At 49.3% G+C, this 27,737-nt stretch overlaps 2 protein-coding genes across 11 annotated transcripts in view; one reads left to right on the top strand and one right to left on the bottom strand.

Annotated features, from left to right (window-relative positions):
* Positions 1-6,688, bottom strand: part of LOC102567496 (zinc finger protein 239) — a 29,460-nt gene extending 22,772 nt beyond the window's left edge. Inside the window, exons 1-3 of one of the 2 annotated variants that reach the window (XM_059714240.1) lie at positions 6,527-6,688; positions 4,608-4,721; positions 2,406-3,861 (exon numbers count right to left, since the gene is read on the bottom strand). In XM_059714240.1, the coding sequence (XP_059570223.1) occupies positions 2,771-3,861; positions 4,608-4,686 (1,170 nt within the window). In that variant the 5' untranslated portion in view covers positions 4,687-4,721; positions 6,527-6,688 and the 3' untranslated portion in view covers positions 2,406-2,770. Of the gene's footprint in view, positions 1-2,405; positions 3,862-4,607; positions 4,722-6,526 lie in introns of those variants that run through there. The other variant, XM_059714245.1, reaches the window with a different exon arrangement.
* A 6,636-nt stretch (positions 6,689-13,324) lies between these two features.
* LOC106739073 (zinc finger protein 300) lies at positions 13,325-27,318 on the top strand. 9 transcript variants are annotated; one of them, XM_019499107.2, is made up of 6 exons: positions 13,334-13,500; positions 15,052-21,882; positions 23,397-23,595; positions 24,004-24,168; positions 24,810-24,923; positions 25,420-27,318. In XM_019499107.2, the coding sequence occupies exons 4-6, from the start codon at positions 24,030-24,032 to the stop codon at positions 26,448-26,450; spliced, it is 1,284 nt and encodes a 427-aa protein (XP_019354652.1). In that variant the 5' UTR covers positions 13,334-13,500; positions 15,052-21,882; positions 23,397-23,595; positions 24,004-24,029; the 3' UTR covers positions 26,451-27,318. The 9 variants fall into 9 exon arrangements, with proteins under 9 accessions (XP_059570206.1, XP_019354652.1, XP_014454396.1 ...); XM_014598910.3 differs by having other exon boundaries at positions 23,397-23,604; positions 23,973-24,168; positions 25,423-27,318; XM_019499106.2 differs by having other exon boundaries at positions 13,335-13,500; positions 23,973-24,168.
* Positions 27,319-27,737: the final 419 nt, after the last annotated feature.

Below are 27,737 nucleotides of genomic sequence, written 5' to 3'. Positions count from 1 at the left end.
CATTTTATTGGAAATGAAGTGTAGTGATCAGGATGCGGGGCTGAACCCTGGTGTAGGCTGCAGACATCATCAGTGACTGACAGATCACACTGACAGGTTAAGACTATGCACCTAGCACAAGCCTGATTTATGAATATACTTAGACTGATATACAATCAAAAATCAATAAGCTTGCATGCAAGTCATAAATAGTATCATGGGAAAGCAGAATAAGACTGTTTTCCAAGGCTACTAATATTAGGCTAGGCCAGGTGTGAATAGCTGTTTTTTTTTAAAGTGCTTAATTGTAGTTATAAGTAACAACTGATGTTTTGTCTTTTGATAAGAACTGATTTGTACATAGCTAGAATCCTATTGAAATAATATGTCTGTTACCTGAATATGATGAAGCCACAATATATGCTATGTATAGAAAAGAAATGAAAGGGAGAGTTCAAGGTGCTCTGGGATATGAATAAAGGAAAACAAAGGGAAAGACGTCGTTCCCCAATGAAACCACTTGTTGTCAGCCTTGGCCATTTTCAAGGGGCGTATGCTAAATTGCAGAAGTGTCACTGAAGCAGAAGGTCCTAAAACCTGTTTCAGAGTAGACCTTTGCAGATGTTACAAATAGCCTGGTCAGCAAAGGAAAAGAAACAGACCTTGGCAAGGAGAATTCCCAGGTGGTGGGGGAAAGGGGTAGGAAACACTTCTTCCCAGAACTGTAATTTTCACAAGGACATAAACCCCAGGTAATTGGCATCTTCCAAGTCTGTAGAAAAATGGGTTCGGTCCATTCCCCAAAGTCTCAGTGGAACAAAAAACACTCAACACCAATCAGAAAATATTTATTAAAATAAGCCAGATATAAATGCAGGTTGTAGACAGCCAGGTATTTTGGAGACCTCAGCAACTGCTAGAGACCTGCCAGTCTGCAAGCCACACTCTTGTCATCTCCTTAGCCAGTATAGGTGAGAATCTGTATTGTGCTGTTGCAGGTAGCCAGACAGGCATTGAGACAATTGTTTATGTTGTGCTTTGGGGTGCAATAAAAGGTTGGACTACAGACCTGTCTCTCATCTCTTTATCGGACTTGAGTGGTAGTAATACCATACCTGCTAGGAGAGAATGGGGGATCCTTGAAAAGTGTAATTATATCCTAATTTAGGGTAATCATTAAGGGAATTGTAATTGTCCCTCAACTCTGTCTTAACTGGCAAAAGAGGATCTGCTCACAGACAAGCTGTAGTCTTGGCTCTCTGAAGACTAGAACAGCCCTGGGGTTTTGGTAACACTGGGGAGGGGCAGTGTATACACTTTCTTGTACTGGCCTCTAGGAGATGGGCTGACTGGCCATGAACACAGTTCTCAAGGTGTCAGAGCACTCTGCAGCAGCACTGACTAAATAGCCTCTGCAGTGCTGTTAATTGTGCCCTGGTCAGCCCAGGGCTGGCTTCAGGGGGTCTATGCAGAAAGGACGCTTACACCGAGCTGCCCAAGCTGAGCCATGAGGCTTCCTCCTGTAGATCTACAGCATACTGCGGTCTGCCTACTTGGCACAAAGTGTTCCTTACCAGGTGCATCATTGTCTGCATTTGTGCTGAACGTCACTTATTCTGAGTGGCCCAGCCATCCCATATAGAGCAGGGTCCTTGTGATCACTGAGCGCTCTGCAGTAGTGCTGAATTCCCAACACTCCTTGTTTCAAAATGAAAGAGCCAAGATCAGTCATGAGGTGTTGCAAGGGGAAAGCTATTCAGGATTCAACAGAGATGAGTGGCTGGCTTGTAATAAGGAACTTGTTCTGTGAACTGAGCGTATTGCCTGGCTAGTGGAATGTCAGCAAAGTAGATCACAATCTCATCAGATTTATGGCTTATTTGATGAGTCTCTTTTTTAGCTTTGCTCCATGGATTGATTACAAATACTTAAGTGTTTGAACTGACACGTGCTCCCTTGTTCTGATGGATCATATAAGTCGCATAGGATTGTTTGTGCTCCTTGAGTGGATGAGTATGCATTAAGGGCTGCATTTTGCTGAATACCCACACAGGCAACTTAGAAATACATTGCCATGAACATTGGGGCCAGCAACTCCCAATTGCATGAGATGAAAGTGGTCAGCAAGGGGCATGGACACAGATGAAGTGAACCTACGTACTATTCAAACAAGCACTCTTGACCATAGATTTGCTATGTTCTCCCAGCTTGGAGCATTACGAAGACCCCAGCTTCTGTAAATTGGTGGAGCCTTGTTGATTCCAGTGCAGCACTGCTGATTTCCACCACTGGGACATCTGGCCCTATGTTCCTCCCTCCACACACCTGTAAACATTATTCACTGAATGCCACCTGCAAGCCCCAGATGCTCTGGTGGGTCTGCTGAAACCAATGCTACAGCTGCTTTTCAGAAAAGCACACACAAGTTTAAGGAAAGCAACTTTTATTATTGTGAGACAGGCAATGACCAGACAAAGCATGAAGCCTGGAAACCCGGTCACCACAGGACCATGTCTGGAGGGGAGAGGGTCTGGGAGCTCTGGACTCCCCTGGCAGCTCTGGGTTCAGAGCAGTGGTGATAGGAAGGGGGAATCATGACTCCAGGGAGCTGGACCCATGAGCAGGTTGCTTCTCCTTCCCTCATACAGACAAGTGGAAAGCAGAGGGGCTCGGCAGCAGCAAGGGAGGCCTGGTCCCTGGAGGGTCGCCACCAATCCAGCATCTGTCCCTTCCCCCGCAGGGCAGCCAGGGGCCGGTGCTGCAAGATGGGGCAGCGACGTGGCCTGGCCTCTCACAGGGACTTGCCGTGCTGGAGCCGCCAGTGTGTGATGACATTGGAGCTCTGGGTGAAGCTCTTGCCGCAATCGGGGCAGACGTAGGGGCGCTCGCCTGTGTGGATCCTCTTGTGCTTGGTCAGGGCAGAGCTGGTGGTGAAGCTCTTGCTGCAGTCGGGGCAGATGTAGGGCCTCTCCCCCGTGTGCACGCGCTGGTGGGTGGTGAGGTGGGCGAACTGGCTGTAGCCCCGCCCGCAGTCGGGGCACTGGTAGGGCTTCTCGGGCAGGTGGGTGCGCTGGTGCCGCAGGAGGTAGGAGCTGGTGGAGAAGCTCTTCCCGCAGTCGGGGCAATCGTAGCACTTCTCAGTGCGGTGCGTGCGCTGGTGCTTGATGAGGAGGGAGCTGTCGGTGAAGCCCTTGCCACAGTCTGCGCACACGTAGGGGCGCTCGCCTGTGTGCAGGCGCTGGTGGATGGTCAGGGATGAGCAGTCGCGGAAGCTCTCCCCGCAGGCCTCGCAGCGGTAGGGGCGCTCGCCCGTGTGCAGGCGCTGGTGCCGCGTCAGGTTGGAGCTGCTGCTGAAGCGCCGCCCGCACTCGGGGCAGGGGTAGGGCCGCTCCCCGGTGTGGGTGCGCTGGTGCTTGATGAGGTCGGAGTTGACGTTGAAGCTGCGCCCACAGTCCCTGCAGCGGTAGGGCCGCTCGCCTGTGTGCAGCCGCTGGTGCGTGATCAGGTGCGAGCTCTGGCTGAAGCAGCGCCCACACTCGGGGCACTGGTAGGGCCGGTCTCCCAGGTGGATGCGCTGGTGGGTCAGCAGGTTCGACCGCAGACTGAAGCTCTTCCCGCAGGCCTCACATGTGTTGGGCTTCCCCCTGGCGCTTGCCCCCTTGGGGGTTGTGGGGGCCTTGTGTTTCCCCAAACCTCCTTGTGGGGCACTGGGGTCATCCTGTTTCTTCTTTGGATGGCTTCCTTGCTCCCTCTCGCAGCCTTCACTTTGCTCTGGGCAAACATCCCCTTCAGCTTCTTCCAATCCTGGTCCATCCAGTTCCTCGTGCTCAGGACCTTCCTGCCGTGGGTTCTCCTCCTCGTTGTCGCTCGTTGTCCCCTCACCTGCCGGGGCAGAGGGAGAATCCAGACAGGAGTCACTGCCTGTGCTGGGAGGAAGGGAACCTCTGGGGGAGGGCAATGGGGAAAGGAGGAGGACAAGCAAAATGATGTGAAGAGGCTGGAAAGCCAGGAGCTTAATTCCAGAGGGAAAAAGGAAATCCTTCTCCAAGACGGTAAGAAAAAGGATCCAGGCCAGATGTGCAGTTGTGAGCTGTTTGCCCCAGAGAACGTTCCCAGATTCTACCTCCAGCCCCCTCCAAAGCAGGAGGGGTCTCAAGGGACTCTGCTAATGGGGAATGGAGCTGTGTGCTCCACTGCCAGAAGCACACACAGTCAGACACTCCTCATCCAACAGGCTACCAAAATACAACAAAAGCAAGTGTTTCTTCCACAGAGAAGAGACCCATCAAGAGAAGCCAATGCCCTGGATATGAAGGAGCTGAGCCCAGCAAAGGTGGGAGAACTAGGGGTTAGCCTGGGACTGGTGCGCACCAGTGGGAGGATTCAGCTTAATGGGGAATGGGGGGGTTTCATCAGCCAATGCAGAAAGATTAGATTTTGAAAACTGTATTTTGGGGGATGACGCTGTCTGGTGAATCAGGACCAGCCACAGGCATAGAAAAAAGGACTCCAGGGACGGCACTGGACATGACATATAACTTGTTATTGGAAATGGCAGAGTCCAGGCCAACATGCTCCCTGGAAAGGTTCTGGGAAATACACTACACCTGGTTCTGCCAATCTCTTACCTGCCCAATGGTCTCCTGGGATCTCCCTTTCCTCAGAGCCCTGGAGATCTAGGACTTTTGGCTTGTCCTCTTGTTCCATTCAAAGATCTCGTCAGGCTTGGGAATCAGAAAACCCTGTTAAGGGGAAAAGAAACCAGGTGATATTGCATCCTCAGCAACTCTTTGCTAGAAGGAACATCCCAAGGCTTTAGTCTAGTCCCTTTTCACACTGAGGCCACTTGGGATTCAAACAGATCAGAACGTATCCAGGAGTGTCTAGGGCAGCAATTCTCAGCCACAGTGTCAGGGCACCCAGGGTGCTGCCAGATCCTTTGAAGGGTACTCTGAGGTCTGCTGGTGAAGAGATAAGCAAGGAAGTGCAGGCTCAGGCTCTTCCCTGTTTGGCCATTATCCTGCCCCACTGCCTGGCTCCTCTGCCAGGAAGTGAGCGCTGTATGAAGTATTTTTTTAAAATGAGGAGCTGTCCAATTCCCAAAAGTTATGGAGGGGTGCCTCGAGTCTGATGGAGATGCCTTGAATCTAAAAAGGTTGAGAACCCCTGGTCTATGGGATGTGCTGCACTGCCTGTAAACGATTTAGAGATCTAAAAGCTACCATTGCTCTGTAGTGACATATGCAGCCTCCTCTTCTGAGTCCACCCCCGAGATGGCTGCTCATCCCGAGGCAGGTAAAGTGACCAGCTTTGGTGAAAATCCAGGATGCAGTCTCAGCTGCCCAGAATGAGATGTATGTAGTCTTCACTGCTTTTGGTTCAGTTTAGTATAGTTCTTTAGAGAGGTGCTGTGACATAACTAATTAGCACTTCTCATAAGTAGAGATAATTTTGCCTGGGTGCAATGCCCCTATGGAAATGGCTATACTGCTTGTGCACCAGGGGGGTACCTCCCAAACCAGAAGCAGCATAGCTGCATTTATGTGGTGCCAGGCAACATCCATCTGTATCCTCTCAGCCTGCTCCTGCTTTGCTCTTCAGAAATGTTTTGGGGAGAGGTCAGTAGTGTTGGGACCAGACTTTCAAATTTGGGACTTTTCAAGGATATGCCTCCCCCAGATTTGGAAAAATTCCAGACAGGTGGTGGGCACTTTAGCCCTACTCCAAAATAAAATTGCAGAGCCAACAAAGAGAAAAACCCTGGGGGGGCTAGAACCTAGCCTGGTGGTGTGTTCGGAAGCAAAATCCAGCTTTGAAGTGCAGCTTCACACAAGGAAATGCCCCTCATGAAATCCAAGTTAAAGGTCTGGTTCAAGGTGAGTATAAAACACTGGATTGACTCCACTCTCCAAACCCTCACTGCCCTGGGCTCTCCTGCAGGCTGGGAACGAACAGCCTTGGTGGGAGTGAGGCACATTTGGGACAGAAGGGGCCAGAGGGATGATTGGGGCTCAGCGCAGCTGCTCTGCTCCCGGAGGGGCTATTACAGTCACATCAGAAAGGATTTGCTCTCGGCTGCTCTGCTCCCAGAGGGGCTGTTACAATCACAACAGATAGGAATTGCTCCCCCAGTAGGTCTTTCCCAGCCAGGACTCCTGAGAGCACAGGGCTGGGGAGAGAAGCATCCTGGACTGGATCAGCCCAGTTTAAGCTGAACTCAGCTCTGTCCTGGGATCTGAGATAGCACACACCCATTTGCCTATGGAAGGATGCGCATGTGCGCTGATTCTCCCCTGCAGCGGGCTGGCTCTTTCAGCCTCCCTCCCTACTTGTTTCCACACACTCTTTTCTTTTCTCTTCCTTCCTGTCTGGCTGGGATACTTGGAGCATTTACTCTCCCATATCTGGATCAGCTCCCGCCAGTGCTAAAAGCAGCTCTGGGATTCTCAGACCCCCGGAGAGCAGAGATGGGTGCGGATGGCCTGCGTGTGCAAAGAGCCCGCGTCCTGCCTGTCCCCAGTGCTTCCCTGAGGTCTCTCCCCATTACCTGGAGTCTCTGGCTCAGCACCTGGTGTCGGCAGAGCCTGAGGCTGTCCTGGGGGGCAAGTACCAGCCAGAGAAAGTCCCTGTCCGAGGCAGTGTTGCAGGCCGAGTTGGTATTGCGAGACACAGGAAGGGGTTGGAGCAGCTGAGAGTGTCTGTAGCTGGTGCTGGGAGGAGGGAAACAGGAAGGGGGGATAATAGAGAACAGCCTGTGTGGCTGCTCTGTTAGCGGTGCCTGTTAGGTGATGCTGCTGTTACCTTCACTGGAGCCTGGGCTGAGCAACTACTGCTCCCCCACCAGGGTCTGTGCCCAGGAAAGGCAGCCTCAGAGCATGGCTGAAGTGGGAGACAAGGATCTCTTTGTTCTTGCTCACTCATTCCTGCCTTCCATGCAGGAAATCTCTCACCACTCACGGGCAATCACCCTCCAGCCCTCCAGCAACAGCACGGCACACAAGACGCAACAGCCCCGATGCTTCCAAAATAAAAACAGCACAAAATTGTTCGCTGAATTGCTTTGTTGGTATAAATAAAGTATGCCAAGATGCTATCAACCCTACTGCTTATGTGCCCTTATGAAACATTAATGAGCACAACCCCAATTATTTCTAGAGATGGGGGGGAGGGTGATATCTTTTATTAAATTAACTGTACTGTTAAGAGAGAGGTTAGACACATTTTTGGACACAATCTGCCTTTTCTCAGGTCTCTATTAAGATGATCTAGTCAGTTGACTGCATCTTCCGTATATCCCAGGCCATTAAATTTTACCCATCACTTCTATATGGAGTCCAGTAACTTGAGTTTGGCCAAAGCACATTTCAGAAGAGCATCCATTCTGGGTTCGAAGACATCGAGAAATGAAAAATTATGTCATCATTGATGACTGGCCATTTTTATAACTCGAGATGGTAGTCACCAATATTAGACCCTTGCCATTTTCTCTTTAACTCTTTCCTCTCTGAAATGAAATCCCTTGTATAGCCTCACTTCTCTCTCCAGTATTAAATTTTTAAAATTCTTAGTTTATTATAATCTGATACTAAATCTTTTCAGGCTTCCCTCTGATCTCTCAAATTATTGAATGCCTCCCTCTTACTCACCATGGTTGTTATATCATTTTGAATACACAAATATTAATATAAATCTCAGAATTGAAGGGGAGGTGGAGTTTCCACATCCACTTGAAAAGTAGCAATTTTCCACCATTTTTGAGCTTTGAGTGACTATCCTAGATGTGAGGGGAGCATGTGGGGTTTGGGAGAGCACAGACAAGGGTGGGCACATGGCCATTGTGCTCTGGCAGCAGTTGGGCCAGGCAAGGACATGTGAGTGGGAAAAGAAGAGTTATGCCCCAAGCTGGCACTGCCTACATCCGTGTTGCCCCACCCCAGCTGCTGCTCCCCCACAACCTGACCCAAACCAGCCCCCCCACCCCAACTCCAGCTGGCAATCACCTGCCCCAGCCCCACTGGTGCTGGCCCTAGCTCCCAAATGCTACAGAAACATCCAGCTCCATCCCCTTCCTGCCCATCACAAGGGTTGCACCTTAAGCCTCCTGCTGCCTAGGTCAAGGGCAGGCATCACCCAGACCTCCAGCAAGGTACATTCAGTGATGCTCTTAGCCCCCTTCCTCAGTTCTTCCTCTTGTATTTTGTGCTCAACTCCTTGCTCAACTGTTTTCTGAAGATCCCTCCCTCAGGCACCTAACTACCCACACTCTGTATGGGGAGAGCCTGGGCACCCCTCTTGGGGCTGAGCACCCACTGGGTGGTGAGGTGCTAAGACTTGAAGGGCTGTAGCACCTGCGTATCTGCATTGCTCTAGCCCAAGTAACGGGTCGGATATCACATAGTGAGTTATTGCAGAGACAGGAACAGCACCCGCACTACCCTGGCAGTGCCCCACTTACTGGACCCTGCCTCTGATGGTAGGATGGGACCGTATCAAAGTCCTCACTGGCCTTAGATAGCACTGTTGCCCATTCCCTCAGTGTGCTGCAGCAGGTTTCTTGGTTTAATGAGCACCATAATCCCAGCAGGGGAGGGCAAAAAGGCTCCAGCTTCACTGGAGTGAGAGATCCAGGTGCACTGGAAGCTGACTCAAGCAGGGTTCGCTTCCAGCTTCTCTGATTTAGGTGGGTTGGGTAAAGTGGGATGTCTTGAACCTCTGCCTCTTCAGGCTGAACTGCTCCTGCCAATACCCAGAAGAGGGCACCCTTGTCTCACAAATCCTTAGATCAGGTTTAACTGGAGGAGCAGAAGCAGCTGCAATTTTTCCTAACTCTTCCTTTGCTACCCAGCCCAGTCTCATTTTGCTAAGTGTTTTGTAAACTCTTACGAATGTACTGGGAAGCTGTGCTTTTTCCGCACCATTTTTTGCAAGAGATCAGGTCGCTAAAATCTTTGCACGTGATTCCCATCTCATTCACCCTGGCATACATCATGAGTTACCTTATTGCAGTAATGCCCTGATTCCCATCTCACTAATCCCACTCTAAAGCAGGAGTGTCAAGTCCCCACTGGAGTCACTGGGGCTGATTCCCTCCTTCTCACTATGATGAAAACAAGGACTAACCCCACAGGCCCACTTGAGCTGGTGATGCCAGGAGATGCGCAAGTGCTGGGCTTGGAAGGGAATGACCCGCTTGAACTTATTTGGCTGATTATTTTCACCTGGAAACAGCCCTTTGTCCATGTCAGCACAGAAATGGAAGATCCTAACAATCTTGGTTCTCATCTCAGCAGATTTCTTGGGGAAAGGGGAGGTCTTCTGACAAACATAGATTTTGTTATGTATTGCCTTTCTGGTTGATATTATGTCATCAGGCAAGGGCTCAGGCACATGACCAGCTGTAACCCATGCTGCAAGGGGACCTAGTCCTGGCCTGCACAAGAGGTTCACGAGTTTGCCATTAAAAAAACAACAACTATTAAACAGTCATGTAACTTAAGTACTGTACTAGCAGTTTGTACTGTTGGCACTGATGCACATTCAAACCCTACTCTGGACCCAAGTGCACTTTGATTACTCAGCCACTTTGCCTAAACCTGAGACCACTCCATGCTGCAGTTGCCACCAGTAGTGAGGTCTACCTCCTGCTTATAACAGTGTTCTGGTTTCCATTATGCTAGCCTTGAACAACAGTGCATCAGTCTCAGGGCTTGGACACACGACGTGTTAAGAGTGGTGTCCTCTACATCAGTTCTGTACCTGGATGGTTGCTACACTAGTGTCTAGCATGAAGAGATGACCAACTCTCCTAAAGTTGCTCCACTTTGTACTGCCTCATCATCACTAAGAAGTGGGCAAATCTGTAATAGCCTGTTTGCATTGAATGAAATGCTAACCTGTGAGAAGAGTGGACACATCACACTTATACCAGGGTAATTTACACCAGTGTAGCTTTGCCCCTCATTTTCCCAGGGTGCCTCAATACTAGATTCTAGTAAACTGGTAGGGCTGCATGCTGTGTGTTCACTTCTTTTTTACAAAGCCACCTCCTCTGGGTCAGGACCTGGTGTCAACAGAGCCTGGGGCTGCCCTGGGGGCCTGGTTCCAGCCACTGATGATAGTGCCCCCTGGGATGGGCACAGAGTGGGTTTAATGAAGATCTCTCCTCAGCACAGACCCTGCTGGGTGAGTAGCAGCTCCTCATCCCCATGAAGAATGAAAATATCTTCATTTCTTACCCAGGAAGCTTAAACTCAATATACTGAGAAGAGAGAGGGAGAGAGACGGTTCCCATCCCCTAAGAGTGACCAGAGTCCCCTGGTGGCTGTAGGTAATGAATGACCAGATCCAAAAAAGCACATATGACGAGCTTATGAGCTCCATTTCATCAACCTGCTGGATACTAGAGATCAGGGACTAAACATAGGCATTGGATTTTTGATACATTATAATCTGCCTGGCAACTGACTCCCCAGCCCAGCCCCTGGCTTTTTTACTTTTCGTCCCATTCAGGAAGAGCACACACCGACTGCTGCAGCTTCCTTAGCCTGATGAAGGGTTTTTGAACCCGAAAGCTTGCTTAATAACTATTCTCCAACCATTTGGGTTGGTCTAATAAAAGATATCAAATTCACGCAAGGAACCTTGTCTGCCCATAGGATGTGAACAAACTTCGAAGCCACTTTAAAACTGTAGCACAGCGGGTTTTTCATTTGCGGACCCCTAAAAATTTTCAAATGGAGGTGCAGACCCCTTTGAATTATAAGTGTGGATGGGTATTCACGTATTATTGACTGATCAGAGTAATCTTTTACAGACCCCTTAGACGTAGTCTGTGGGCCTCCAGGGGTCCGTGGACCACAGGTGGAAAACCACTGCTGTAGCACTTCAGAGCTGGTCCCCTGTACCTTTTTCATCCAAGTGCTTTACTGTGGTCTAAAAGCAAGCTAAACCATTATAACTTTAAATGTGTAGTGGACACATGAAACAATTATATGTGTTCATGTGAGAGGTATTCTTAAACTATAAGGCCCCTGCCTTTTAATTCAGTTTAATGTTATGTCTGTCTACAGTGGTAGGCACCTAAACTGCAACTGAGGGTTCAGACAAACATACAGGTGAATGAGTGCAGGGTAAGAGTGGGACAGCAAATGAAACCCTGTGGCACTGTAATAGCTGCTCCCCACTTGGTGGTTGTGAATTTGAATGTTCACAGAAAGCAGGATTTGCACCAAGGCATGGGAGGTGGAGTAGGCATCCCTATACCCCTTGAAGCCCTGCCTCCCCTAGTGCAGTGTAGGCTTTTTGGAGAGAGGCTATTGGGTCAGCCATTCCCTGGGAAGGCACTGGTTTCAAACTGCACAGGGCAACATCAGAGTGCCCTCCCACCTTGAGTTATTCAACATGCTGTGCACTGACCAGCTAGGCAGGGGCAAGTGGGTAACCAGTCCAGAGTGCTGGCTATGAGGGGGCACCAAAATGCCTTCAGGGAGTCTTTGCCATGGCAGGTGCGCTCTGCACTGTCCAGCGGTGAGAGCTAGGCAGGTGCAGCTCTGCCCCCAGTGGTGTATCTGGGAGGCAGGGGAGTGGGAAGAGAGTGGGACATCCCTCCAGGGAGTCTTTACCACGGCAGGCACAGGGCTGGGGTGGGTTGGTGGGGGGTGGTGGTGAACAGGGTACCAGGGAAAGTTCTCATGGAGCTGCTGTAAGGCTGCTGCATCCCAAGCTGATGCTGCTAGTGGCAGCAGTAGTAACTGCCTTCAAGGTGTGGGGAGCTGGGGGCTGGTAAGACTTTGCTCCCCTGCATGCTCGACTTTGCAACTTTAATGGTGTTTTTGTGGCCGGACATTATGTATAGGATTTCTTAAAAGTGCAAAGTGAAAAACCCAGCAGCTCCATCATTGAGTATTGTTTTGACACATACATGTCACAAGTAGGGTTCAAATGTTTGGATCCTGCCACTACCAGCAATAGAAAGGTATAATCCTTTAAGTGGACCAGCATGCATTTCAGAAGAAAAACATATTTCTAATCTTCTACACCAACAGAAGGTAAATAAAAAGACCCCAAAGTTACTGTTTTGTTTTTTTTAAGCAACTGATTTTAAAGCCAACATCTTGTTTTTTTGTGGTTGGCCTCACAATTTCTGAACACTTGCAGTTGGTGAATCTGCAACAGACACAAAGGAAAAGCCACCGACAGGGGAAGTCATTTCATGTTCTCTTGTCCAGCCAAAAATTTGTGTTACAGGGTATATTTTCACTGCAGAATTAAAGGAGAGTGGTTTGTGTAGCAGCAACACTGCAAAGTCCTGCTGCAATTACTGTGTCGTTACTGGTGTTGTGCTCTCTGCTGCAGGAAGCTGAGCTGAGTCTTTTTCAGAGAATTATGGGACAGTGTCTTCATCCTCCTGGGCACGCAGGGGGAATTGTGGAAAGGTACTGGAGATCTAGCAGCACTTGGGTGGTTTAGCACTTCTCCTTACTTGCAGTGATGTTTACTAGCTGCACATAAGGCCAGCTGAGCTGGGTCTAAAATACCACGATGCATGGGGGAGTGGGCTTGGGTTGTGAATGGGAGCTGAGTGGGGGCAGTACCCAGGAGTGAGGCGGGATAAACTTTGTAGTGAAAACAAATCTTTACCAGTCATTTGTTCTGTACCAGAAGAAAAGATCAGTGTAGCTTTAGTGCCCAGCATTCCCAGTTTTGTATCTCGGGGTCCTAGAACTTCAAGCAACGTGACAGAGAAAAATGGATGTGTGACTTTTGGAGCGAAGATGCTCAGTCAGCTGAAAGAGATGGAAAAAGCTTGAAGGAGTCAGTGCTGTGCCTCTGAGGGGTGTCACCCAGACTACACAGCCTGAAGGCAGGTGGGGACAGTAGGCCAACCTCTTCACACAGTTCTGGCTCTTTTTTGAGGCTGGAGGAGTCCGCAGCACAATGCAGGCCCTGGGGACCTGTCTGCGTTACAGCAGCTTGCCCGGGATGGGAAGCTGCGGTCCTGTCCCCCACCGCCCCATCCCCTTCTCAGGGGCAGACTCTGCAGGAGCCTGGCCCATGGAGCTGATGGGCATATTCGCCAGGGCATTGCCCAGACCTGTGGATGGCAGCAGGATCGCGCATTTCTCAAGCCAAGTCTCAGCTCTGCCTCTGCTTTGTTCCCTGAGCTCAGGGGGGATGGATTCAGCCAGATCTCTCCTATACAGTGCCTTGGGTTGCAGGAGTTGGGAAGTCAGAGAAGGATTTCATTTGATATGCCCGCCAGAGGGCCCTGACTAGTGCTTGCTGGAGCGGAGGAGGCTTATTGTCTGTTCTCTCTGTCCAGCCTATGGAGGTTGAGCTTCCTGGGTCACACACTGCGGCTCCATCCCAAGCCACTACTCCCCCAGCGAAGTCTGTGCTGGGGAGGGACCTTCATCAACCCCTCTGTGCTCAGCCCCAGGAGGACTTTCTTAGTGGCTGGCACCAGCCCCCCAGGGCAGCCCCGGGCTCTGCCAACAGCAGCTCTTGAGCTGGAGACTCCAGGTAATGGGGAAAGACCTCGGGGAAGAGCTGGGACAAGCAGCACAGGAGCTGTCTGCACACCCAGCCCCTCCACACCCGTCTCTTCTCCCTGGGCACCTGCAAGACCCAAAGCTGCTGCCCTCGCTGACACACACAGGGCTCTCTCTCTGGGCAGTGCTGGTAGGAGCCAATTCAGCTAAGGGGAGAAAATGCTCCTGGAGATGGGGCAGCGAGCAAGGGTCCCATCAAGGGAAGAAAAGAGAAAGGGGGAGAGAGAGAGGTGGGAAAGGGCAACAAGAGAGAATTATTCCAAAGGGAAGACAGATTATTCCATAAGTACAAGAGTTAATTCTTGGGTGCAGGTGCATGTGTGCATGCGTGTACTCATACGTGTGCGCTTCTTGTTACTGGAGACAGTTTAGGATCGTGTTTATTTCTGATCCTACTTGGGTGAGAGCAGTGATTTTCACCCAGGGTGATGAAGAACCTTATGACTCTGCCGGATCCTTTGAAGGGTGCCTTGAGGTATGAGGATACACAGATAAACTAAGCAGATGAGCCAAGCTTAAGCTGATTCCTCCCTAAATGATACCCACCCCCATACTGCCAGTCCCTGTATAAGGAGGTAAGCATTGTAATATTAAATTCACAAAAGTTATGGAGCATGCCTTGAGTCCGGTGAGGGGTACCCCAAGTCCCCACTGGGTAGAGGGTCCTGTGCTGTTTTGGCATTGGACAGCATGAGATGAAATATTAATGAGGATGAAATAAGGAAAGCGCCACGGTAGAAGGGAGCTAGAGCAGGACAAAATTGTTATTCGTGTTGTTCTGATGTATTGTTGCTGTTGGCTGGGGCCTGACTCTTGGTGAACACACTGAGGTTTGGATACAGAGAGACAGACAAATTATATAGAGCTAAAAGAGGTCTGGACACTCTTCCAATGGTGCTGACATGCCTGGAGTCTCCCAGAAGGTCTCCATGACCATGTTCCCATTTCTTCATGTGCCATTCCCCTACCTCTGCTCTCTGGTGCAAATCGAGATGGGGTTAAAAACATGTAAAAACATGTGTTAAACTAGATACTCTGTGAAAACAGAACAAATCCTACCTCCACATGTTCTCTCCTCACAGGCCAGGGTTTCTGAGGCCTTAGCCCAGCACAGGCTCTTGGATGGAGGGAGAGGAAAAGCTGTCCATTGTGGATTTCCAGGGCTCCGTGAAACGGGAGACCCCAGGTGTGGTCAAACTACCTCTGAAATGACCAGCAAGTGAATTTAACATCTGGGATCCCCCCCACCCTGAAGCCCTATGATCTTCCCCAGTTCTGCCTCCTCTTCCTCAAATCAGGATTGCAGATGAAAGGTGTTGTATCAAAAAGGCAGATGTCACTCCTGGTCCCCCTCCTATTCTGGCTGACACCTGGTAGTCGCTTTCTTTGCCCTGCATGGTTGGATGGGATGTGGAGGCAGGATTGGTTCCACCTCTCTGCTTTAGAGAAGGATTTGGGTGGCTTACCTCCTATTTTTTTCCATCTCCCCCACAGTTTGGGTCTGCTTCTTTCTCTGTCCCAGCAGGTGACAGGATGGCGAGTGAGACAGAGGGGGAGAATCCCCAGCTGGAGGGTCCCGAGCACATGCAACCACACGGGATGGTATCTGGAAGAGCTGAAGGGGACATTTTCCCTGAGAAAGCAGAAGGCTGTGAGAGTCAGCAAGGCCAAGAGATGCAGCAAGGAAACCAAGCAGGGACAAAAGAAGAAAAGAATCGCACACCCATTGTTTCTGGGAAGAACAGTAGTCCGAGCTCAGACCTCACAGGTCACCAGAGAGGTGATGCAGGAGAGAGACCTTATATATGCCCCGACTGTGGGAAAAGCTTCACCCAGAAATCAGCCCTTGTGCGACATCAAAGACTCCACACAGGAGAGAAACCCTACAGCTGTCGCAATTGTGGGAAGAGCTTTAGCGTGAGCTCCCACCTTGTCACCCATCAGAGGCTGCACACAGGGGAGAGACCCTACACCTGCCCTGACTGCGGGAAGAGCTTCAGTGAGAGCTCCAACTTCATTCACCACCGGAGAACCCACACAGGAGAGAAGCCCTACCGATGTCCCGAGTGCGGGAAGAGCTTCGGTAACAACTCGGACCTCACCCGGCATCACCGAATCCATACAGGGGAGAGACCTTATGAGTGCCCCGACTGTGGGAAAAGCTTCAGTGTGAGATCACACCTCGTGAGACACCAGCGAGTGCATCCAAAGGAGACCTCAAGGGAAGGTGGGGACAACTCAACCCTTATGGCTCCTGAGGGACCCCACTTGGAGGAGAGACCCCACAAATGCCTTGACTGTGGGAGGAGCTTTGGAGACAGCAGAGGCCTCCTCACCCATCAGCGGATCCACCTGGAGGTGAGACCTTGCGTGCGCTCAGAGTGTGGGGAGAGCTTTGGCGTGAGCTCAGCTCTTCTTGCACACCGGAGAATCCACACTGACAAGAAACCCCACATATGCCGCGACTGCGGGAAATGCTTCATTCGGGACTCAGATCTGATGATCCAGCAGAGTGTCCACGCAGAAGAGAAGCCCTATAAATGTGATGAGTGTGATAAATGCTTCACCCACAGATCAAACCTCCTTGCACATCTCAAACACCACACGGGAAACAAGCCCCATCAGTGCGAGGCCTGCGGGAAAAGCTTTGTGAAACGGTCTGTCCTCATCAGGCATCAGAGGACCCACACGGAAGGGAAACCCTTCAGATGTTCCTTGTGTGGCAAGGGCTTCACTCAGACCTCGAGTCTGATGAGACACGAAAAAGTCCATGAGGCAGAAAGACTCTCCAAGCCCCCTGAGTGGTTGGCGGAGATGAACAACACATTCATCGACTCCCGCGGGCGTGCGTGGAACTGGGTGCAGGAATACCCAGCCGCCCATCTCTGGGCTGGGGAGACAGCAATCAAAAACCCCAAACTGATCCCAGATGCTCTGTCTAAGCCAGGTCTAGCAAACTCCAAGCAGAACAGCTGGAGCATCGGTCAGCCCCTCCTAGATTCAACCCTAGGTCCTCTCCCTTCTGCTGGGACATTGAAGAGGGGAGAGAATAAAGAAAAGCCAAGTGTTGACTGAAATAAATCCCTCCTGTTCCTCTAACCATTTCCCTGGGCTGCTACCCACGAGGCATTAATGCTGGGATTTTCTGTGGAGTCTCAGGAAGCTGGGGGTGATGAGAAGTGTATGTCAGGTATTCAGGTGCAAGGGCTGTGGAGCATTTTAGACACCAGGGATGCCCAGTGATTTTATGAGCCAATCCTTATACTTCTGATGACTGCTGTCCTCTCACTCAGGGTCTTGACATCATGTGAAGGGGCAGGGACAGCAGCAGCAGGGAGATCTGCTCCCTGTCCCTTTGTCTCATCCATCCTCATCCTCCTCTTTGTTTCCCTGCCCAGTCTCTGGACCAGGCCTTCTGTTTTTCTGCAGCATTCCCTTCTGTGCAGCAGCACACAACAATGACCTCCCACAGCTGTCACTCCCAGGCCTTTTCCCCTCATTTCCTCTGCTAAAACCATCCATACCAACACAGCCAATGCTGGCAGGTGTAGTGGGACTGCCAGTCATAAAACAGAATTAACCGGGGTTGGGAGAGTTCAGATCGCATATGGCCTTTGTCTCATGCTCGCTCCAAGCTCAGGAAGATGATGCTGACACATGGGCTTTGCATTTGGATGGTCTCCTTCATAACAATGAGGATTTTTTTTTTCATTTTTCAAATAAAAGCTCAGATTCAGCAGAATCTATAAGCTCTAGTAGGCCACACAAATACCTCAAGCAAGCTAGATCATTGATAATGCTCTCTTACTACAGTGGTGGTCAACAGGGAAATACTTTAGGTGACTGACAGTGATATTATATCTCAAAAACAGATATATAGGGAAGCAGATCCATTGCATCATTCTGTTCCTCTTCCAGAGACCAATACAAGTCTTTCTAATGCTTATTGGAAAGACTGGATGTACATTATAACTATAACGTAATTTAACAAGACCCTGTGGTCCTGCAGTGAGTTTGAATGAGGATTTTTCATTAAAATTGAAACTTTCTTCTAGGGGCAACAGTTGGAAAGGTCCTGATTAATTCAGTAGCAGAAAGCTCTTTGCAGTTGGCAGAAGTTCATCAATTTGATATTTTTCATTTTAAATTACGTGTATCAGCTTTGAGCGCCCCAAGGGGAAAAGTCATACATTGAAATAAAATAACTGGGTAAAGGCTGAAATGCTGACAGAGCTCCTGAAGGTGTGATTAAGAAAAGCGGAGAGAATGATACAGAAGTATGTATGTGCATGCATATTCCTGTAGATGGGTGACAAAAACAGAACCTCAGTTGATATCGGCAATGCAGCGGGGATAAAAATAACATACTTAATTAAAACAACAACAAATGACACAATAATCTTTCCCTAATAATAGTACCAGGAGACTAGTAACATACCACTTGGTAGCTCTGCACGAGTGTTGTGTAGTTGGGAATGAGGGTTTGAAGTGGCTGTTTTGGATGATTCCTTAGGTTAGTGATTGCCTGAGAATGCAGGGTCTGGACTCAGTAGCCCAGGAGGCCCTTTGCATTCAGTGAAATGCATAAAGCCCAGGGTTCCCAACCGTGTAAGGCGCAGTGCCTGCCTATCTCGACCACAGAGCTAGGCCCCTGCTTGCTTGCTGCCCTTGTTGCATTACTCTATCCTTGTCCCTTCCTGTGGGCCAGTCTCAAGAGGTGAGGGGGAGGTGAGAGTTGTACACAGCCCTGTCTGCCCCATAGCTTGGAAGTTAGGGTGCTCTTAGTTTAGAGGAGATGTGCATTCAAATCCCTGATGCTGAGGCCTAGCATCCAAGTCTCATATGTTCTGGGTGGGTGGTCTTATACCTGGGCTATTCGTGATAGAAGGAACGATCATTTTTATGCTGTCCATGCACGTGTCCATTTGCTATGTCCAGAGAATTTTAAAGGCAATCAGGACTCGTAGTAGAGATGATACCTTGTATTAGACCAACAAGATTTTTTGCAAAAAAAAAAAATTTAATTGCAAGCTTTCAGACACAAACACCCTTCATCAGGCATTGGAGAAAAGATTGTAAAAGTTCTCCTGGGTAGAAATGAAAGTTCATATTTCATAGGATTTCACAGAGGAGTCAATTAATTTTAAGAGAGAATTTTAACACACTTACACCTTTTGTAAGTCAGGGGGAAGCAGGATTCTGAGCAGATGGAGGCATCTTACCACAGGTTAAAATTTCCTATTGGAGTGAATCGAGATCCAGGCACTTTCTATGGAACCAAGGAGGCATCTTCTTCCAGAGAAATAGATAGGAGAGCCATGTGCCCCTACAAGGTGAAGCAGAAATCACCTCTGGGGGTGCACGTGCTGTGCTCCTGCTCCCCACTGCAGACAGTTTATTGCTAGAGTAAGTGGTGGGCAGCAGGTGAGTCTTGGAGCAGAACAATGTAGGGGTTCCCTAAATTGGTTCTGCTCTCAGCAGCTTTTGTAGAAGGTGCATTGTTCACATCAGTTGCAATTGGGTGGAGCTTCTGCAATTTTTTCCCCTAGCTATAACATTTCTGGACTAGTGACAGGCATTTCAAAAGAATTTTAAAAAATGCACCTGCATCCTTAGATTTTTCCTTACAGGCATGCCCAAGAAAACAACACTAATTAAATTGAGGGAGGACAATGCCAGTGAGCAGCAGTAGCAGCTATGGGAATATAATCACAATGCATGCTTCTTGCCATTTTTTATGGCCCAGAGCTGCTAGAGGGAGAGCAGGACAGAGAGCCAGTGTGTTACACAGCTGTGAACAGCAGCAGTCTGAGCCTGTTTGGCTGTAGGGTAGAGACTTCCCCAGCTTCTGTGCACCATCTTGGCTGAAAGATCGAGATGTCACAGGGCTGTATTAGGCTGTCTTTGTCACAGGACTATGATTATGCTATATTGGTGCAATGACTTCACGGCTTTGGAGCTCAACCCTGCAATGAGAGTTATGACTTCACTGCTTCATGGTTCAGCATGTATAGTCAGGCCAGTGAGAGATAATCACAGCTGGTTAATAATCTGAAATGATCAGAAATAATCTGAGCTGGTTAATCAGTTTTACAATACCAACAAGATACAGAACAAATATTGGCAACAACTTAGTGGTAATTTTTGATCATTAGCTAAGGAAGTGTTAGTGTCATTGTGATACATCCCCAAGCATTCTCCTCTGACCTCTTCAGTACCATTCACAATCATTTCCTGGCCTCAGAGTTTCTTGGCTATTTCAAAATGAATTTGCAACCCTTTAAATAGACCATCCTGCTCCAGTACTAGGAGTTGGATCTTTAAAAGTTATAATATGCAGGAAGGAAACTTCTTGATTAGGAAGAAATGGCATTTCTATATTAAAAGTCTCTAGAGCGGGGCATAACCCCTTAGTCCCTTGAGTAATTGTTTTTTTCAAATATAAAATAGTGAAAAGGCAGTTCTTAATCATGCATGACGTGACCCTCTCAATATTTAATGTTACATCCCCAAATGCAGCCTAGCTCTATTGTTATTCCCAGAGACAAATGAATCATGCAACAGCAAAATATTGTTGCAAAGGACCTGATTTATTGTGACAGCACCCTGTCAAATACTTTGAATACTGCATTAGAATACTGTGCTCTGCATGCAGTCTTTCCAGTTTGAATTCCCTTGTTTTTCCCTATTGGTGACATTACCAGGCCTCCATCATTTCTCTCAGACACTGTGAGTCTTGTTATCTCAGATGGAAAACATCTCTTTGCTGATTCAGCTCCTAGAACCAGCTCTTTTGGTTGAGTAGCTTGTGTGCAAAGCTGGCCCACAGGACAACAAGTAGCTATGCAGGGTTCTGGGCATCATAAAATAAAACAAGATCTTGAGCAAGGCAGTTACCAGGGTCTCTTTCAGGCTGGAGTTTATGCCTCTTCTTTCTCCTTTCCTGTTCTTCCTCTTCTCTTAGCCAGCTTGTACCCAGGGGGAAGGGGAGAGATGTCCCTTACGGAGCGCTCCCAAAGATGGCAGTGACAATGAGCTTGGCCAGTTCCTCAGGCACCACCAGCTCCAAGGGCAGCTCAAATCTTTGTAGACCTGATGGCAGGGAGCTGTTTCTTCATTCTCAGCTGCTCAACTTTTGTGGACACCCAGCTGTAGAGGCCACTCACAGAGGACTTTATCAGCTTTCTGGCCTTATCTGACACATGCACTTGGTCCTGGTGCAGCTGTTGCAGCATCTTGCAGGCGTACAAGGATTGGGAATGCTGAATAACGAGGCTGCTGGTTTCTGGCTCCTTCATCTCCTGATGCCCTGGCTGGGGTTGGAGTGTCCTTCCTTAGGGTTTGGCTGGACCTTATCACACAGAGGCGACTTCTTCCTCAAAGCCTACATGGCCTGCTTCTTATGTGCCTATGCAGCAGCAGCTGGGGGCTGTAGGGGGACTTGGGATCCACAAAGAACAGCCTGCTACCTTTGCCGAAGCAGTGGGAGCTGATAGGAACCAGGAAAGAAAGAGCACCTCCAGGAAGGCCTGAAGACTGCATCAGAAGGTCTCTAAATTAAAAGACACTCAGGGTCAATGGACACTGGGTCCTAGGCTGGGGCTGCCCAGAGCCCTGAATGACACTACTGAGGCACATCTCTCTGCTGGTTTATTCACTGTAGACCAGTGGTTCTCAAGCTTTTTAGACTCAAAAGTCTAAAAAGGTTGAGAACGCCAGCTCTTAGCCATCACTCTTTTTTTGACTGCAGAAAAATAATGGGGCAATTCCTGTGTTGCAAAGAACTCAACAAAGACCAGAACTGGGGAGACGGTTTTGGAGGCCGAGGATTCCCATTTGAAATCTCTGGATTTCTCCTGTGAAGCACATGTCGGTGTTTGCACAGTGCTAATACTGCACGGCACCCCGCAGCACCCTTAGAAGGATCTTGCAGCACCTCAAGATGTCACAGCACCCTGGGTGAGAATCACTGCTGCAGCATTTCCCTCTGCTCAGGAAGGTGATGGAGGTCTGGGCTGGACCTCCCCTGAGCTGTGTGTGTGTCCTGAGGCAAGCTCAAGGAGGGAATTTTCCTTTCCTGGAGCCGCCAGAGGGCTCTGGCTACTACTAAGTCCCTCTCCCTCTCCCTTTTTCTCTGCTCCAGTGTATGAGCTTCCTAGGTCAGATGCAGCTAATGTATCCAGCTGGAGTTGAGCAGCTGCTGCTCCAGACTGGTGGTGTCTGTGCTGGAGAGAGACCTTTATCCAAGCCCCTCAGTGCCCAGCTCAGAGATGGATTACCTTCTGTGGGTGGAACAAGCCCCCAGGGCAGCCCCGGGCTCTGCTGACACCAGCTCCTGAGCCGGAGACTCCAGGTAATGGGAACAGACCTCAGGGAAAAGGCTGGGATGGGCAGGGCAGGGGCTCTGCACACAGGGCCCCTCTGCACCCATCTCTGCTCTGCGAGTCCCAGAGCTGCTGTCCTTATTGACACACACAGCTCTTGCTCCCGGTAGCATTCACAGAGCAGATCTGGCTACTTGAGAGTGAATGCTCCTGGACATGGGGCTGTGGTTAAATGTCTCAGCCAGAGAGAATGGGAGAGGCAAAAGTGGGGGGAAGCAAGATGGGAAGGGGCAGCTGAGCAGGTAGTGGGTAAGGAGGTGACCAGCTCCCAGGCCCTTTCCCTGCAGCTGCCCTGCACAGAAAGAAAGGATAAAGTCATCTCAGTGGGGTTAGCCCTGGCCTGCAGAGTGCTCTGCCTGTGTGACAGGTGTTAGAAAATCTGCATGGAAAGAGCCTGTGGAAACGCAGGGTGTGAAAGGAACTGAAGCCCCTTCAAAAATCCCCTCCTCCAGAGGATGCTTCTTTCTCCTGATATTCTGATGTTCAGACTAAGAAACACTCGGTGCAAAGAAACCTCTCCAAGCCTTTCAGGTGCTGCATAGTTAAGTTTTAAACCCCCCAAAATGCCCAGTAATTTTTACCTCTTTGGATTGTTCTCATGACCCTGGAAGGGAGGCTCTTTTACTGACCAAGGTGGAAATACCTATTACCAGTAGGAAAGAATCCCTGTGGCTATTTTTATGGCTAAAATAAGATAATGGGCAATACCGTGTGTGTGTGTGTGTGTGTGTGTGTGTGCGTGTGTGCGTGCGTGTGCACAGTGCAAAAGGATGTGTCTTTTGCTGAATGCTGCATTTCCAGAGCACAACGGGGTGAGTGACAGAGGCCTAGGACCTCCCCAAGTCAGGGCATTTGAACATCCATACAATCTGGCCACATTTGTCAAAGGTTTTGAATGCCTCAGGTCTAAGGAACTCTGTAAATCTCCTTTCAGAGCAGCTGAAATCCCAGTCTCCTCCATTTGAGTTGCAGCTGATCAGCACTTCTGAATATCTGCCCCAAAGTGTCTCAAAGAAGAACTCATCAGTACCCCTTCAATGCCTGACCTGTCTTCTGATTGTCCACATATGACTTTGTGTTTTGGCACAATGCAGAAGCCTTGATTCTGGCCCAAACAAAGCATATTCTTTCATCAGTAATGTCAATGCATGCACAGCCTAATACAGAAAGGGAGAGAGGAGGAGAAAACCATCATTTCCTCAATATTGTAAAATCTCCCCTGATTTTTTACCTTTTTGCCCTAAGCATGAAACATATCCTCTCCCGGTCCTGTGGACACACATGCATACTTATGGAGCAGAAAGATTTTTCCTTGAGCGCCTTTATCAAATGTGTAGCGTGTCACTGTGACTAGGAGAGAGGGTGAAGAACCTGGAGCAAACTCTCAGCTGTTCTGCAGAGGTCTCTATTTGTCACCATAGCAAAGAAAACCTTAAAAATGAGATCTGAGTGTATCTGATGCAAAGACTTCTTGCGGTTCCAGGGTATGTGAAGAAAGTGCCTACCACTTCTCAGAGGATGCTAACACAGATGCCAGGGACAGTCCTTCAAATATCAATCTTACAAACATTATGGATTCTTTGATTCTGAACTTTTCCAGAGTTTTCCAGAGTTTGTCTCAAAATTCACCCAAGGAACCTTGTCTGTCTCAAAAGAAAGGCATTGAAAAATATACAGCAGATGTAAGTCAGGTGAGAAAAGCTGGGCCTGTCCTGGAACAAAATGGCCTGGGTTTTTTCTGCCAGTTGCAAGGTCTAGATCAGTGGTTTTCAACCTTTTCTCATGTGTGCACCCCTAAAAAATTTAAAATGGAGGTGTGGATCCCTTTGAATTGTAAGTGTGGGTATTCACATACTTCTGATTGATCATAGTCATCTTTTGCAGACCCCTTAAACACAACCTGTGGACCCCCAGGGATCCACAGACCACAGCCTGAAAACCGCTGAGTCTAGATCTTTTGTCTGCATGGAAAGAGGTTGGGGAGGGGGGTAGGATGTGGGTGAGAAAAGGACTAATGGTCTTATAGATATCTTCCTGATCTCCCTTCTTACCCTGACAGAGCAGAGAATAACTTCCATGTTTCACTCCAGAGCCACTTCATAGAACGGGGAAAGAAATGGCTACATCTGCGGTTATGACCTTCGAGGAGGTGGCTGTGTATTTCACCACGGAAGAATGGGCTCTGCTGGACCCCAGCCAGAGAGCCCTCTATAGTGCCGTCATGCAGGAGAATTATGAGACGGTGGCCTCACTCGGTAAGGTATTAAAGCTGGGGAGGGAGAGGAATGGTTGGGCAACTAGGTTGAGCTTCTCCCCAGGGGTCTTCCAGGATCCCATTCACAGGTGGTTTAATTAACCTCATAAACAGCAGCGAGGCTTCAAGAGCCTTGTGTACCCTGCAGCTGACTTGGTCAGCTGAACTGCAGGCAGATTTGCTTGCCACATTCCCTAGAGAAAACACAGCCTTGTTTGACAAGAATTCAGTCCCATCATCTCCCTGAGAGCCCACGTGAGACAGACTGGTTGTCAGACAGATTGGCTGTGAGCGCATGTGAGACAGTCCACATATCCCCTGCAACAGGAAGATGAAAGACACCACTGGGATGCTCCTGGTGTCAAGCAGGAAGGAGTGTTGTGTATATCTGTCCATATTCAGTCATGAAAACACAGAGAACCTCTGTTCCCCCATCCTTTGTGGCACTGACTTGATTTGTGGAGGGTGCTCTGGTCTGCAGGGGTTTAATGAGAAGTAAAAGGATTACTACCATCAATGTGTTGGAGCCATCAAGGATCCTAGTCCCTGAAGATTTTTGAGTCTCAGAGCAGAGCATTGTAACAAATATTTTCTGCATAAGTAGCAATCCCTGGTCTCCCCTGTTCACTTTTTCCTTGGTAGGATTTCCAATTCCCAGACTGGATGTGGTCTCCCAGATGGAAGAAGGGGAAGAGCCATGGGTCCTGGATCTGCAATACTCCACAGAGAGTGAGATGCTGAGGAGCATCCTCATGGGTGAGGGATTGATTAGCCTGACACAAAGACTGTCAGGACTCCCACAGAGACCTCAGGTCTGCCTCATCTGGGCCAGGCCTGAATAGTATCCAACAGTTGTCTTGCCCTCATGGCAAAATGTCACTCCCAGATATCCCGTCTGAGAGACACCTTCCAGAAACCCCCTTCCCCATGCAAAGTCGCATGGGCTGTGGAAACAGAATGGGTCATTTTCTCTTTGTCCATGGGGGAAGGGCTTGTAGAGGACTGAATTCCTTGATCACTCTCCAAGCATTTGTTTGGGTTGATTCCCTCTTTCCCCATCCTCCTCTGAGGTTCACTGTCTTCACTGCTATAGCCTCTGGCTGCATGTACACACCACGAGATTTCCCATTTACAGTGCTGCAACTGTGTTTGTGTTTGCATGAGTGGGATCTCCCACCGGTTTCAAAGTCTTTTTGGTGCATTAAGTAAAACTGCACAGACATAGTTCAGTGACTCATAGTCTCTGTCCCAGTAGGTGAAGGGGTGGTGGACAAGAATGAGGAAGCGATGCTTCAGGAGGAAGGTCCTGAGCAAGCTGAACCATGCGGGAAGTCATCAGTGCAATCCAAAGGGAATGCTTCCCTCAATCTATGTACAGACTTCAAGCAGGGAAACCCCTTAGTGGACACTTGCGGTATCTCTCCTTGCTGTGGTGATGATAGTGAGGACTTCAAAGACATTTTGATCCCACCAAGACTCCATGCACGTGAAGACAAATACAAGTGTACAGAGTGCGGCAGGGGCTTCACCCGGAGCTCAGACCTGCTGGTGCACCAGAGAACCCACACAGGGGAGAGACCCTTTGTGTGTCCTGACTGTGGGCAGAGCTTCAGCCACAGGTCAAACTTCCTGAGACACCAGAGAAGCCACGTGGGGGAGAAGCCCTTCACATGTCCCGATTGCAGGAAGAGCTTCATGGGCACTTCTGACCTCCTCATACACCAGAGAACCCACACGGGGGAGAGGCCTTACACCTGCCCCGAATGCGGCCGCAGCTTCAGTCACAGGTCCAACTTCCTGAGGCACCAGCGAAGCCACACAGGGGAGAAGCCCTTTTTATGTCCTGACTGTGGGAAGAGCTTCATGGGCACCTCCGACATCAAGAGGCACCAGAGAACCCACACAGGAGAGAAACCGTACAGCTGCCCCGAGTGTGGACAAAGCTTTAGTCGGAGCTCAAACTTCATCAGGCACAAGCGAACACACACGGGGGAGAAGCCCTTTCTGTGCCCAGACTGTGGGAAGAGCTTCCGTGAGAGGTCGGACTTCTACCGGCATCACCGCATCCACATGGGAGACCGGCCCTACCCCTGCCTTGACTGTGGGAAAAGCTTTGCTGTAAACTCAGACCTGGCCAGACACAAGAGAGTCCACATGGGGGAGAAGCCCTATCAATGCCAAGAGTGTGGGAAGAGCTTCAGACGCAGCTGCCACCTCATTGCACACCAAAGAGCCTACCTCACCCTGACAAGTACCAAGGGAAGGGAAAAACACAATTACTGACCCTCTCCTGTGCCTTTGTTAGTCAACTTCTGATTACCCAGTGCTCATGTCTGGGGTTGAAGAGCAACAGCAGATGCCGTTAATCTCATTGGTGACCCCTGGCTCGGCTTTCTCTAGGAAACCTCAGGCAGAGAAGAAGCCCAGAAGCGTCTCCACCTTACTTCTGTGCCTGCATGCCTCACACCAAATTGTTAGAAGGGAGAAGGCACATTCAAAGTCCCCGATACCCCTGTGATTTCCTCTCTTTGGACTGAAATCCCCTCCCTTCCCATGCATCACTGACAGATGCCTGGCCAGAGAGTCCCTATGGATCACTGACTTCCTGTAATCCTCCTTGCAAAGTCATAGATGATATGCTGCAGGATTTATGTTGCAGTTGCTTGGAAATCTTCATAGGCTAGAACAAGCAAAAGCAGCCGTTGTGAGGAGGAAAATACAGGAGGAGGGGAGCAGGTGCCACTCGCCCATTATGTCTGCTCCCGCATTGCCACTATTGCTGGAGTCTCTGGGGAGCATCATCTATAACAGACTGGGTCTGGAGTCCCACGGCAGGATGCTGGGCATCGTCACTGGAGTCCAAGTTTCCCTGGACTGGTGTTTTCTGGACTCGGTAGAAGGGAAGGATGAGCTGGACTGGGTCAAATGGGGATTTTCCGTCTGACTCTTGTGGTTCAGAGAGACTTCAATCCAGAACAGATAAATGCTTAAAGAAACACTTCTGAAGGGCCTTGTCTCCATCTGCTGATTCTTTATGTTCCCCCTCCAGTGCCCTGCAGCTAAAGGATTCTTAGCTCAGGGCTTCAGAAAACTCGTTCCTACTGTACTCCTTCCTCTGTAATGTATTTCTATAAAATAGAATCACAGTGGAGACCTCTGCATAATGATCGATCCTTTAGTGACATCTCTTCCACAGCCCATTCTAGCACAACCACCCTGCCCTTTCCTGAATGCTTTATTCCCCTGGGCAACAGATCTTAGTACTACTGTATCATATTTAAGTGTTTAGATTTCTATTTGGTAAAGGGGTTTGGGGGATCTTCACCTGCCCTTCTGAGATAGGCTTCAGGCTGCCTTCTGACTCAGGAAGATATCACTGTTCGTGCTCCACTCATGGGAAGTATGAGCTTTTTACGCGTTCCCAGAACCAGACAGATTCAAATTCCCCACCTCTCTGTACTTTCCAAATTCCAACTCCAGCTTCTGCACAATGATCATTGCTTGGTTGAGGGTCTGATTTGTTTTGCAAGAAGGCAATGAGACCACATCTCACATTTATAGTATTTTCTT

This window comes from Alligator mississippiensis, chromosome 11, assembly GCF_030867095.1.
Source record: "Alligator mississippiensis isolate rAllMis1 chromosome 11, rAllMis1, whole genome shotgun sequence".
Lineage (NCBI taxonomy): Eukaryota > Metazoa > Chordata > Crocodylia > Alligatoridae > Alligator > Alligator mississippiensis.
The sequence above is the reverse complement of the archived record's forward strand: the minus strand, read 5'-3'. Positions and strand labels throughout refer to the sequence as shown.